The sequence below is a fragment of the Microcaecilia unicolor genome, chromosome 3 (assembly GCF_901765095.1).
Source record: "Microcaecilia unicolor chromosome 3, aMicUni1.1, whole genome shotgun sequence".
NCBI classification, from domain to species: Eukaryota; Metazoa; Chordata; class Amphibia; order Gymnophiona; family Siphonopidae; genus Microcaecilia; species Microcaecilia unicolor.
Window position 1 is genome coordinate 207621142 of NC_044033.1, and position 14734 is coordinate 207635875.

The window sequence follows — 14734 nt, forward strand, 5'->3', positions numbered from 1 at the left end:
CCAGCAATTCTCTCTTTCCTGCCCCCCTCCCATGATGGCCAGCGATTCTCCTCTCTCCCCTGCCCTCCCCTCTCTCTCCCATGTCCAGCAATTCTTCTTCCCCCAGCCCATCCTCCACTGCCTGCCAGAGAAGCGATAGAAAGGCTGCCAGCGTCGGACTCCGCAGCGCAAACGGTGAGGCAATTGAGAGAGGCTGGCAGTGTCAGAGCTTCCCTCTGCGAGTCCCGCCTATGTTGTTTCAACTTCCTGTTTCTGCATAGGCGGGACTCGCAGAGGGAAGCTCTGATGCTGCCAGCCTATCTCAATCACTGCCTGCAACGTTCGCGCTGCCGAGTCCCATGTAGTAGTAAGTAGGGGAGTGAGAGGAAGGGTGCAGGACTCGCCAGAGGGAAAAAAGGTGCCGGTACGCCGTACCGGTGCGTACCGGCACAAAAAAAGCCCTGGATATTTGGGGATAATCCTATAACTGGGCAGTCCTCCATTTAAGTGCCCTGAGGCCAGGGGTAGAAGCTTATACTAGACTGTAACCAAGGCACCTACATTCCATTCTGGAATACTGGTGTAACCTCGTAGGTGTCTGTACTTACAGCAGCCATAGAGCCGGTGAACATGCGGCATGGGCGCGTATAACATACATACAATATTTTGTAAGTTACATGCATTAAGTGGAAGCTCTGCCTATGTTCCGCCCATGCGTACACCCCCTTACAAATATGCCTATTATGAGGTCAATATTCAGCCGGTGGTGGCAATCAGCATTATTCCCAGATGCTCGGCCCTGTCCAGGCTTCGGCATTGAATTTCCAGGTTTGCGGAGCAGATTAATGCACAGCTGGATAAGTGCGATATTCAGCACTTCCCTGGAGCAGTGCATAAAGATAGGACTTACTTTTACGAGGTCCTGTTTATGCGATGACCTTGGATGGTTAACTGCAGAATATCGAGACTTAGCCAACCAAGTGCCAATTTCGCCCCCAGAACACCCCAAAACAGCCAGTTTTGCATTAGCGCTAACAGCTTATTTTCAGTAGCACTAATCAGTTATATGCCGCTGATGATTTACCGGCCTGGAGTCATTTCTGGCCTGTTAAATCGCTTAGAATATTGACCCACTTGTGTTTTTCCCTGTTTTGGGAGTTAGAGCGGAGTATCTCGCTTCCTGTAATGGATGCTTTTTGTGTGTGAGAGATGAAACCGGGAGCTGTGAAGGAAGCCACATCTGTCAGCTGGTTTCCAGTATCCAGATGTTGGTAGGTGTCCATTGCTGAGACTGGAGTGTCTAAACAGTTAACTCTTTCTGTGAAGTGCTCCATTTCTGGGATGATTAATTCAAACTGCGCAGCTAATAGTCGCTTGTTTCTGGAAAACATCAACATCGCCTGAGTTATAGGACAGCGATGGGGTTTGTTGGAATGACTGATTTTCACTCTTCATGGGGACTTTGAATCTGATTGTCTTCCTTGTGGAAAGACATATACAATGCAGTACAATGGTGATAATTATTCAGGTATGCTTAGTCCCTGTCCTGAAGAGGTTACAGATTAAGTGGTTACCTGAGGCAATGGTGGATAAAGACATTTAACACAAGAGCCATATCTATAGCATGAAATACAGAGAGGGAGCAGGTAGATATGTCCCATTCTCAGTTTTCAGGTGGGCTTCAGGGAGACCCTGTTCTGGGGGTACAGAAGCCTCAGGTGTTGAAGAACCTCTCTCCGAGTGTGTCTGTGAAAAACACAAAAATATAACATGAGTTCTGAAACCTAGAAAGAAAACATTTCCTTGAAGTTATCGGTGAATATAGCGACCAGGATTGGCCCATGTTGGGAATGAGGTCATTAATGATATCACAAACACACACTGCTCTCCAATTGGCCTGTGCTGGGAGTGAGGTCATTAATGACATCACAAACACACATGCTCTCTAATTGGCCTATGTTGGGAATGAGATCATTAATGACATCACAAACACACACTGCTGTCCAATTGGACCGTGCTGGCAGTGAGGTCATTACACAAATACACACTGCTTTCTAATTAGCCCAGGCTAGAAGTGAGGTCACTAATGATACCTCACACACACACACACACACACACACACACACACACACTGGTGTCACTCCCACCTCCCTCACCCATGGTTGGTCAAATGATCCCTTCAGATTCTTCATCTCTTTGTATTTAGTGCCTGTGACCCCAAGTCAAACCTGATCCACTTGCTGGTTCTAATTTAATTTTTACATTAGCAACTGCAAGAGTGGCAATGGATGACAAAGCTCAGGATGTCTTCTTATGTGACCTGACATCTGCAGATGGCGGGACTTTTCCTGCTTCCTAGGAAGTTTCTTTTTGTCGATGCTGTTTCTAGTCCTGCATGGAACGCTTTATTCCAAAGAACAGGAATATGAGCATTATAGGGGAACAGCAATAACACCTAATTTATCATTAAGGGAATTAACAGGTGCTAAATGCTACTAAGCATTTAGCACACGTTAATTCCCTTAATGCGTGTTAAGGCCCTAACGTCCATGTGAAGGTCCTAACACTGCTTGATGAATCCCCCCCCTTAAGGGAGGAGGTTGCTTGTGGATAGCCCCCTCCCCTGCCCCTCAGTCACGCTCCACTGGTAGAAGATTCTCCCCTCTTACCTTGCCTCCGCTTCTGCCAGCTGACCTGACCCAGCGTCACGGCAAAGACTAGAACCACAAGAGCCAGAACCACGCCGATAATTCCCCCAATGGACAGACCCTGCTGGGCTGTTCCTGTGTCTTTCGCCGGCACTGTCAGTGGTTCTGGGCTTCTCTCTGTAATAGGAGACAGATGGTGGGGATCAGTAATGAGACTTTAGGGCTGGACATTAACACTATAATCATGGGGATCACTGAGGCAGCCCCCTTAACATCAGATCTGCCCCCACATCACATACCCGCACCCATAGCAACAGAGAAGAGAGGGGAGACAGAAAAAGTGATGCAGATCAGAATACTGTCTGAAATTGGAGATATTTTTCCCTGAGGTTGTCAGATGGCTTCAGGCCAGTCCTGGTTGGCCACTTGGCCCATATGAACTTGTAGTTCTGGTGTTTTCTTAATTTTCTTAAGAAAAGCAAAGTCCTGGGAAGATCCTAAAGATATGGCCCAGAGCCACAACAGAACTGCAGCCTGGGATGGTCATTGTAGGCCTTCATCCTGTCTTGTCACTGACTGTCACAGGCCTGTAGGGGAGAGGGATGAGAAGGAAGAAATCTGGAAGCAAAAGCCCTGACAGGAAACTCACAGCATGACTAAGGGAGGGAGTGGGAGAGGGAGTGTAAAGCAGAGGGGCTCTTGGGGTGACAGGGAGTGGGGGTATATAGCACAGGGACCCAGTGCTGTGACTTGGAATGGGGATCCCATGATTGACTGAGAATTAGCAACTGAGCCTTGTTTTATGCTGATCTCTATAGCTGTGTATGTTGAAGGACAGCCGTCACTGATAAGAGGGATCCATTAAGGACCCGCTAATTGATAGAAACGGTTGAAAAGCTCTTTATATTCAAAGCCCTCCCCAGCCTACCCAGTTCTGGCTACAGATATCTCTCAGCTGTCTACCACTAGAGAATGACACGGGGACAAAGTTTGTCTCCGTCCCCGCCCCGTCCCCGCCGGCTCTGTTTCCACCCCCACCCTATCCCCGCAGGTTCTATGTCCATCCCCACCTTGTCCCCGCAGGCCCTGTCTCCATCCCCGTTCCCACAGGTTCTGTCCCCGTCCCGTCCCTGTGGGCTCTGTCCTCATCTACAGAAGCCTCGAACACTTATGATTTTATATTTAAATCTTTTTATTAAACTATAAAAAGGAACAATATGCTGTGCAACTGTTGTGTATAAATTACAAGTAGAAAACAATAATAACAGCGAGCAGCTATCATAACCCTCCTCACCACCACCCTCTACCCTTCCAACCCCAACAATAGCTGATTTCTACTACCCCAAGGAATCCTAATCCACCCTGTTAAAATGTCCAGGGGTATAAAATGCAACCGTTCTATATGCCCTAGAGGGGAAAAATATGCCCTATGAAGCAGTGGTTTTTTAATCTGTGGATAAATAAGAAATCATCAACAATCTCAGGATTCAATCTAGCTCTCCTGTCTTTCACAGTCCTTCCTGGAATAGAAGTTGTCTTCTTAGAAGATGTGCTGGTAGCAGGATGTACAGGATCCCCCATGCAAAGTTTGCTAGTTGTGGCCAGTATGTTTGCTTGTTTTTCCAAAACATCAAAATATCTTTGTAGGCATCACTTAAACATAAATAACAGTCCAGTTCATTAACAGGCTTCAAAGTAGAAAATGACACAGGGACAAAGTTTGTCCCCTGTCCCCATCCCCGCGAGCTCTGTCCCCATCCCCATCTCTGCGGTTACTGCAGTTCCCCGTCCCCGTGTCATTCTCTATCTACCACACCAGTGGGCCCAACTGCAAGAGATTTGTCCTTGAGAGAGGAGAGTAGCCATCTTTGCTTGATGCCCATACTAAAGGAGCAGCAACTCTTCCACCCCTGAACCACCAACCCCCCCCCCCCCCCCTCCATTATATCTAAGCCTGTCTCAAGTTTCTTGCCACCACCCCTTATCGCCCCTGCTACCTTTCCCTGGTGCTGAGAGTAGCCTCACATTTTGCTTGTCTCCCCAATCTAGATCTCTGCTGATGCAATCATGTATTGATTTTCCATGCCTAAAGTAAACAGTCAGAGGGAGCTTCCACTGCCCCATTTCTATTGCCTACCTCTTCCCCACCTAATTTTACTATGTACAGTCCATCTGTGGAGCAATGGATATCGGGAACAGTTTTTCATTTTTGGAAAAAAAATAATTAATGAAAAAAAATTAAAAAGTTTAAAGTACTAACATTTTTAAAAAGAACAATAAAACACATAAAAAGAAAACATTAAAAACAACACCGGGAACAATGGATTTTTGGCACAACAGATACTGTCTCTCCACATATTATTCTGAGGAGGGACTGAATATCTCCCAAACATACTTAAATCCTGACCCCAGTGGTGCCTCTTCTGGCCATCGACCACTCTCTCGGGGAAAGGGGCATCTCCTCATGATTCCTCTCAGATTTCCCTCTCTTGTCTTTGAATTTCTTTTTCTGTGGGAAATGTCTCCTTGTACTCCTTGGGAAGCTTGTTAAATATGTGAATGTTTTTATCCTATCCCCACCTCCTCCAGTGAGTATAATCTGAGTGTCTCATTCTCTATCTCAGATTTGAGTGTCAGGTCCTGTATTATCTGGGTTTCTGTAGTGTAGTGGTTATCATGTTCGCCTAACACGCGAAAGGTCCTCGGTTCGAAACCAAGCAGAAACAATTGATAATGTTTGGAGTGGAGGAGTGGCCTAGTGGTTAGGGTGGTGGACTTTGGTCCTGAGAAACTGAGTTCAATTCCCGGCACAGGCAGCTCCTGGTGACTCTGGGCAAATCACTTAACCCTCCATTGCCCACTGTATTGAGCCTGCCATGAGTGGGAAAGCGTGGGGTATAAATGTAACAAAAAAATAAAATCTCTGGGACCTTTCTCTGAATCCCTTCAATTCTCTCATCTTGTTACATAGACCAGTGCCAACCATTCCCCAGGATGCTTTTTGGTATGACATTTTTTAACACATTTTGCCCCAGTTTCCAGCCCCTTACCCCAGTGCACCGTCTTATCCTCCTCCAGGCTGCGGTGCTGCACCAGGCAGGAGTAATCATCTTGGGTTTTAGATGTGACATTTAAGGACACAATGGCCTGGTAGGTCCCGTCTGGATTGAACAGAATCTCCTCTGGCTCCAGCTTGGCCTGTGTCTCTGTTCCGTTCTTCAGCCACTTCATCTGGATGCGACGGGGGTGGAACCCGTAGGCATGGCAATACAGGGTCATGGAGTCATTCGGGAGCTTCCTTTCCGTGACCCTCACACTGGGTTTGTCTGTAGATAAGATTTTAAGATACTGATTAAAGACAAATTTGAATCAATCATCTTCAGAGCGGTAATACTGCTTTGGCGGTTTGGACTATATCCCGGATTCTGTACAGGGCACCAAGGGCAAACACATTGATTGATTGATTAGGTGTCAAAAATCAATTGTTGATATTAATTGGCACTAAGTAGTATTTACTCACAGGTCTGCCCTAAGCGTTACCATACTGGGACAGATTGAAGGTCCATCAAGCCCAGTATCCTGCTTCCAACATGGCCAATCCAGGTATTTTATGCTGCTTAACTGAAAATAACTGAATTTTCCTAAGTCCATCTTAATAAAGGCTTATGGACTTTTAGGAAATTAGCCAAACCTTTTTTAAACCCCGCTAAGCTAACTGCTTTTACCACATTCTCTGGCAACGAATTCCAGAGTTTAATTACACGTTGCATGAAGAAATACTTTCTTCGTTTCATTTTAAATTTACAACTTTCTAGCTTCATTGAGTGCCCCCTAGTCCTAGTATTTTTGGAAAGAGTATACAAGTGATTCACGTCTACCTGTTCCACTCCACTCATTATTTTATAGACCTCTATCATATCTCCCCTCAGCCGTATTTTCTCCAAGCTGAAGAGCCCTATCGGCTTTAGCCTTTCCTCACAGAGAAGTCGTCCCATCCCCTTTACTTATTTCTTTATTCATTTTATTTATTCATTCTTGTATCCCACCGTTACCCAAAAATCAAGTTTCGGTTCAAAGTGATTTACAATTTGCAATTGATTGAAATCACAGTGATGGATGTGGTTTACAATTTGCAAATAGCCGCTGTTACATTGGTGCGGAATAATTACAAAGTGGTGTAGAACATCAGTATTGTGCCTAGTTAACCATAGAATTTCTTATCATTTTCGTCGCCCTTCTCTGTACCCTATCTAATTCTGCTATATCTTTTTGGAGATGCGGTGACCAGAACGGCACACAATATTTGAGGTGCGGTCGCAGTTTCACGCCTAAATACTTAGATTTTGTTCACACCTTACAGTAGTAGATAGGCGTCACCCATTGGGCTGATGTAACTGCTCGTGTCTTAAGTTGGGTGCATAACCGTGACACACCCTAGTATTCTATAACGATGATTGGGTATGCAATTACTGATATATCCCAGCGCCTACCTGTAGGCGAGCTTTTTTGAATTCACCCCATAATACTGCTGATAATGTGGTGATGGGCCTGGTGAGTGGGACTTATCCACGTACCCTTCCTGAATAATTCCCGCTGAACAGCGGCCCCACAGTAATCACACGCCCCCTCCCTCTGCCTTTACCTTTGCGTTGGACAGTCTGATTTGCAAAAGGAAGCAAGAATCGCAGGTCGTCACACAGGGTATGCAGGCCCCTCAGGAACTGATCAGTTATGGACTTGTTAGCATTTCGGGTCTGTGCTATTTGCTCAGCCTCTGGCATTTCAGCCACCCATTTCATGGTCTCTGTGTTGATGTACACAAAATCCGCCCTGTCAAACGCTGTCTTGAAAAGAACGAACGTGGTGTTTTGGTCTGTGATCTCACAGCCTTCCATAGTCTGGTAAGTGTGGACACCTGAAAACAAGGAGCAATACACAGCCAGATGAATATTTCTTACAATCACAAGCACCTTGTATTCTGACTCAACCAATTCATTCAAATCTCTCAAATCATGTACAATCCTCCACTTAGTTTCCCCTTTTGCCACAGGGAATAAGGGCGTATTATAGGGTGAATGGGCTAGTAATCGCTGAATCTCAGGAGCTATGCCTTTAATATCATCTTGGCTAAGAGGGTATTGTGATCTTTTAGGACCTTGTCCTGGATCTTTTACAGAGGTAGCATTTCCATATGGGTTGTTTTCTCTAGCCCATACTTCATCATGCCCTTCTAATGGGAATGCATTTAAAATGTCTTGTGACTTAGAGAAAAAAATGTCTCATTGGCAATACAAGTGAGGAGGGCACTGAAGAAGGTGTAAAATCAATGTTAATACTAAACTGGGTCAGAAGATCTCGTCCTAATAAATTAACTGGACATTTTGGGGCATATAACAAAGATGCCCATGTAGATTCATTACCACATTGAATTAAGCATGGCTTATTTTCAACTGTCCATGGTTCTAAGCAGGGTATGATTAAAAAAAACATACATAAAATAACACATAATAATAACATAAGAAATACAATAAAGCAGCAAAAATCATCATGCATCAACTGTTTTAATTAGACCATTTCTTCAGGACTAAATATTTAAGGAATGTTTCAAAAAAAAAAAAAAAAAAAAACTCTTCATCTATCCCTTAAGAGTTACATATCTATAGCCAGATGTGCCCAGCATATAAAACACGGATAATAATGACATAAAAAAAACAATCGAGCCCATGTGGTTTACCCAGTTATTCTTGGTAAACCACTTTGGCCCATTTTACCACTTATATTTTCAGTTATTGCAAATTCTCCCCCCCCCCCCCCCCATACAGGGGAGAGCGGTGACGATAAGGGTTCCTGTAGTACCCTGGCAGTAACCAGGCAGTGCGCAATGATGCCCGATTACCCCCAGGTTAGCGCCGCACTATAAAAAAATTTCCCGGCACGCTGGAAATGGTGCACACTCAAGGCAGAACTACCGCCAGCTGGCCTCGCTGGACCAGTGGTAGATCCAAGTTAGCGTGCGGTAACCCCACATTGGGCTTACCAATGCTTTGGTAAAAGGACCCCAAAATGTGCTACTCCCAACCCTGGAATATTCAACAGTCTGTCATTTATGCTAACAATATTCAAGTTCAGACGTCAGTTGATCCAGATAATCACGATTTCTTTTGGATAAATAATTACAGCTTGGTTTTTACCTATTGTTAGAAGTGGTAAAGGGTGGAGAAGGAAGAGAGTGCAGTTGTCAGGTAAGTTAGAAGGAGGGAGAAAAAAGTGGGGGTGGGAAGAGAAGGATGAGGGACCGTTTTTATTTTATTTTTAATTTCTTTATTACATTTACAATTTTTTTCAAGTATAAACCTTGATACAGAATAGATGACTATAATAAGTCCTTACAAAACTAAGGAAACTAATTATTACATCTTACTAAATCATTAACTTTGGTCATCTTTAGTCCACTATATGGAGGCAATTCCTCAATACATAAGGAAAATTGTAATTATTAAATGAATTAAAGAAAAAGGCGGCAGAATAGAAGTTCGAGTGACCTTTAAACTATCACGGCGTTGAAGTTCTTATATCCCTTGGCTGTGGCATAGATAAGTCAGCAATCTTGGATTCCAGAAAAGAGTTCAGTTGTTTAGAATAAAAAAATATATATTTAACAGAGTTTAACTTTAGAACACATTTGCAAGGAAAATTTAACCAAAATAAAGCACCCAGCTGCAAAGCTTTTGGACGCAATTTAAGAAACTCTTGCCTTTTCTTTGTGTAGTTTTAGATACATCTGGATACATTCTTATTTTGCATTCAAGGAAATTTTGATCTCTATTTAGAAAATACTGCTTAAGTATCCAGTCTCTATCGGGTTGCAAAATAAAAGTTACTTTAAGTGTGGCAGTTGTCAGTCTCACTTTATCGTCCTCAAGAACTTGTGTTAAATTCAGGTCTAAAATTTCCACAGGTTCATCAAGTCTATTTCCTCGATCTAGTTCTCTCTTCTGAAAAGGCGAGATGTAATGTATTTTAGATATAGGAGGATGTGACTGTTCAGGAATCTTCAAAACCTCTGTTAGATATTTTTTAAAAGTTATAAAAGGTGAAATTGACAATTGCCTAGGAAAGTTTATGAGCCTAAGGGTATTAGACCTTTGATAATTTTCCAGAATTTCACTCTTGTTTTGGAGAACAAGATTTTCTTTAATCATGTTGAATTGAATCCGTTGGCAATCTTGTAAAGTCTTAGAGTTTTTTTTCCATATCATTACCCACGGCTATAATTTTTTCCCAATATTGGTATTTTTTCAAGTTTGGGGTTAGAATGTTGAATCATTGAGGTAAATTTCTGTGAAAAGGAAGCTTCTAAACCCACTAATGCTTGCCAAATTGTGTAAAAAAGTTATAATCTTCGGTTTCAGTGGCAAAAAAGACTTACTTGATAGTCCAGTTTCAAATACTGATTCCATCGATGGCTGACTTTCAGTTGCAAGTTGATTTTCCCCAAGGGTATTCTCCCCTCCATCTCCCACTATTCCAGACGTGGAGAAAGTCGGTGTTCTTACGCCCGAGGCGGTGCCTGTGACCGGAGACCCTGTCGGCTCTTTGGCATCGAGTGTCTCCAGAGCCGCTCTCGGAGTTTCCGCCGGCATCGGTGGGGGTTTGCGCGTCTCGGGGCTTAAAGTTGTTTCGGCTTCAAACTGGGAGAATGGCAATCCTCTCCCAAGGCTCACCGGCTGTGAAGAAGCTCCCGACACAGCACTCGACTGCAGAAAGCGGTCCAACGTTCCCACTGAAGGCACAAGCTGCGCCGCAGGGCTAGGGCGTTGCCTGCCTTGTCTCTTTGGCATCAGGACACAAGACTAGAGAAATGTTTTAGAGGTAGGTGTGGAGCAACTTCCCGCACATCTCATTCGGCCGCCATCTTGCCTCATCGATGGACCATTTTTATATGTCTAAGATTTTTATGTGTTGGTTTTGTGCTCTTTTATACTGTTTTTCATTTGGTTTTCTATATTGTGAATGTGATGTTGGAAACTGCATCGAACAGACTAGTTTCTGCATATGTGGTCTATCAGGTTCTTAAATAAATAAATCTCACTTCCCTAAATTATTGCCTGTCCTCTGCAGCAACTTGGCTTGCCAAATGCAAGTTTATATTGACTCCTACAAAGCCAGAGTCTATGGCTTTGAAGAAAACAGCTCACGCCGACTTGTGGACCTACTCTTTGCGGATCGTCTAGTTCCATTACAGAAGCATGGCTGGATTCTTTTCAGACCTTTGCCCCGAGATTCTATATATCGCGCCTTAATTTCTGCGTGGAAATCGAAGCATTTTCTGTAACAAAGCATTTAACTTAATTGGTAAATTAGCAAATCAGTGCTGTTAAATGGATGTTAACAAGCAATCATCAGCACTAACTGATATTAAGGTTGACGTGCACAACTCGCTGTGCGTATTCTGTAATGTGGTGCACTTAAATTCTAAGTTGCATAGCTGAAAAGGGGGTGTTGCCCAGGGGCGTAGCCAGACCTCGGTGGGAGGGGGGTCCAGAGCTCGAGGTGGGGGGCACAGTTTAGCCCGCCTCCCCCAGCCACCGACCCCCCCCCCCCGCCACTGCCCCTCCCCCATCGTCCCAAACCCCTGCCAGCTGAAGTCTTCTTCAGCACTGGTCGACTCCAGCGCCTTCGCTGATGATCTGTTTCTTACTCCTGATGTCCTGCGTGCACGTCCTATACATAGCCCCATGCAGGACGTAAGGAGTCAGAAAGAGATCATCAGTGAAGGCGCCAGAGTCGACCGGTACTGAAGAAGACTCTTCAGCTGGCGGGGGTTGGGAACCCCCGCCAGCAAAGGTACCTGGCGGCGGCGGCAACGGGGGAGGGTCGGCAGCGGCGGTGGGGTCCAGTGGCAGGGGAGGTTCGGCGGCATTGGGGGGGTCAAAAGTAGAGGGGGCCAGGGCTTAATCTGTGGGGGCCCATGTCCCCGTGGCCCCACCTAGCTACACCCCTGATGTGGCCATGGGCAGGGCGTGGGTGTTTCTAAAATCAATGCATGTTGTTATAGAATACACCCTCTCTGGGACAGATTCTGTATACAGAGCCTAAAAAATCCATGTGGAAAACATTTCCGCCTAAGCATATTCTATAAGCTGTGCCTAAATTTAGACGTGGTATAGAATATGCTCAGTTGATATGAAAATGTGGCATAAATCCCTGCACATAGATTTAGGCGCAGTGCACCATCTCTCTATATAAAAGGCAACACCAACGTTCTATGAAGCCTCCAGCCGGAAGTGTGAAGGGGGAGAGATATCCGATTTCCCCATGAGTGTCTGCCCCGCCCTCTCTGTAACACAAACAGTCAGTGAAGGAAAACAGCAAAGCACGAAATCAAATCGCTCACTCTGTAACAGTGAAGGACTCAGAGGGGGGAGGGGAGAGAGGCCAGAGGGCAGGGACACACACACTCCCACATGCACACAGAAGAAAACCTTGCTAGCCCCCGTTTCATTTGCATCAGAAACGGGGCTTTTTTACTAGTATTCTATAACGAGCATAAAATCCGGAATGTTCATGAAACGCCCATTTCCCTGCCTATAACCACGCCCCCTTTTTGCCTGCATGCATTAGAAGTTAGGTGTACTGCATTGCAGAATGCGCTTAGCGAGTTGTGTATTCTAATTATTGCCAATTATGCTCATTATTGCTGTAAAAAATGCTGATTGGCTTGTTAAGCCAATTAAGTTATACAATGCTCCTGGATTTCCATGCAGAAATCAAGGCATGCAATATAGAATCCCCACGTCTGCGCCTAATTTAGGCATCCGGGATTTACGCCAAGTAAATTTGTAAAACAACACAGAGAATACGTTTAGACGTATTTTTTTTCCGCACAGAATTTTCAGGCGACATATACAGAATCTATCCCTTGATGTCCAGGTCGCTGCAGTGAGAAGGTCATAGTTTTTTCTCTTTGCATGATACTAAACTCTGCAACAGGGTGGACACCCTGGAGGGTGTGAATGACATGAGGATGGACCTAGCGAAGCTACAGGAATGGACCGATATTTGGCAACTAAGGTTTAATCCCCAAAAATGCAGGGTCATGCACTTCGGTCGCAAAATTCCGAGGGAACGGTACAGTATAGGGGGTGTAGTGCTTCAGTGTGCGAAGGAAGAGCGGGACATCGGGGTGATTGTGTCGGATGACCTTAAAGCTTTCAAACAGGTAGAAAAAGCGACGGCCAAAGCCAGAAGGATGCTTAGGTGCAAAAAGAGAGGCATGACCAGCAGGAAAAAGGAGGTGATAGTGCTGTTGTATAAGTCTCTGGTGAGGCCTCATTTGGAGTACTGCGTGCAGTTCTGGAGACTGCACCTACGGAAAGATATAAACAGGATGGAGTCGGTCCAGAGAGCGGCTACGAAATTAGTAAGAGGTCTTGAATGTAAAAATTATAGGGACAGGCTTATGATCCTCAACATGTATATGCTGGGAGAGAGGAGACATGATAGAAACGTTTAAATATCTCAAGGGCATTTATGTACAGGAGGAGAGCCTTTTTCAAATGAAGGAGAGCTCTGGAATGAGGGGGCATATGACAAAGTTAAGAGGGAATAGGCTTAGGAGTAACCTAAGGAAGTATTATTTCACAGAAAGGGTGGTGGAGGTGGTGGAGTCGAGGACTGTTCCAGAATTTAAAAAGGCGTGGGATAAGCATGTGGGATCGCTTAGGAACAGGAAGAATTAGGGGTTACAGAGGATGCGCAGACTGGATGGGTCATATGGCCTTTTTCTGCCGTCATGTTTCTTTGCATGGAAATGAAAATAATATGATACTTTTTAAAATTTTATTTCTTTTTATTTCATCTTATTTTCTCTTTATTTTCTTTTTGTATGTTTTATTTTATTTCTATTTATTACCTTTAAAAGTGGACTAACACGGCTACCACACCACTTCTCATTGCATACAATTAAAGCGATTAGCATCTTCTTGACTTTACAGGGTCCGTTAACCAGGGGCGTAGCCAGACCTAGCAGTGGGAGGGGGCCAGAGCCCGAGGTTGGGGGCACATTTTGAGTGCCGCCCCACCGCCACCTCCTCCACCGCTTCGCTTTGCCTCACCTCCCCCCCCCCCCGCCACCGCCTCGTGCCTTCTTGCACCCCCTTGCCTCGTCGCACCCACCCTCGCCTCACAAATACCTTTGCTGGCAAAGGTCCCCAACCCCCGTCAGCCGAAGCCTTTCTTCAGCACCATCTCCGGCGCAGCCGCACTCCTGCCCTGCTCTTCTTGCTCCTCCTATCCTGTGCACGCTGACGCTCCTTCTCAGTTTCACGTAAAGAAGCCTCAGCGTGCACAGGACAGGAGGAGCAAGAAGAGCAGGGCAGGAGCACGGCTGCGCCAGAGACGGCGCTGAAGAAGGCTTCAGCTGGCGGAGGTGGGGGACCCCCACCAGCCAAACCAGGGGCCCGGACATAATTTGCAGGGGCCTCTGCTGTTAACTAAAGAGTGCGTTAAGGACCCCTTTTACTAAGCGGTGGTAAGCCCAATGCGGGCTTACTGCTCGCTAAACAGGAAGCACCACCATACTTCCTACCCCTAACGCGCCATCATATCCAGTGAGCCTGACGTCGGTGCCCGGCAAAATGGTAGAAATTATTATAAAGAACAAAATTACAGAGCATATTCAAAGCGTGGATTAATGAGACAAAACCAACTTGGATTTAGTGAAGGGAAATCTTGCCTCACCAATCTATTACAATGTGAGCAAGTGCAAAGTGATGCATGTGGGAAAGAGGAACCTGAATTATAGCTAAGTAATGCAGGGTTCCACATAAGGAGTCGCCAACCAAGAAAGGGATCTAGGCGTCGTCGTTGATGATACGTTGAAACCCTCTGCTCAGTGTACGGCGGCTAAGAAAGCAAATAGAATGTTAGGTATTACTAGGAAAGGAATAAAAAACAAAAATGAGGACATTATAATGCCTTAGTATCAGTCCATGGTGTGACTGCACCTTGAATATTGTGTTCAATTCTGGTCACTGCATGTCAAAAAAGATATAGGGGAATTAGAAAAGGTACAGAAAGGGGTAACGAAAATGATAAAGGGAATG

At 45.1% G+C, this 14734-nt stretch overlaps 1 protein-coding gene and 1 non-coding gene across 2 annotated transcripts; one reads left to right on the forward strand and one right to left on the reverse strand.

The window, feature by feature from the left end:
- Positions 1-3020: 3020 nt before the first annotated feature.
- LOC115464334 (zinc-alpha-2-glycoprotein-like) lies at positions 3021-7426 on the reverse strand. The gene is made up of 3 exons (XM_030194723.1): positions 7270-7426; positions 5678-5953; positions 3021-3124 (listed from the first exon to the last, which is right to left on the reverse strand). The coding sequence occupies exons 1-3, from the start codon at positions 7424-7426 to the stop codon at positions 3021-3023; spliced, it is 537 nt and encodes a 178-aa protein (XP_030050583.1).
- TRNAV-AAC lies at positions 5281-5353 on the forward strand. Its single transcript has one exon. It is a non-coding gene; the product is annotated as a tRNA-Val (tRNA).
- Positions 7427-14734: the final 7308 nt, after the last annotated feature.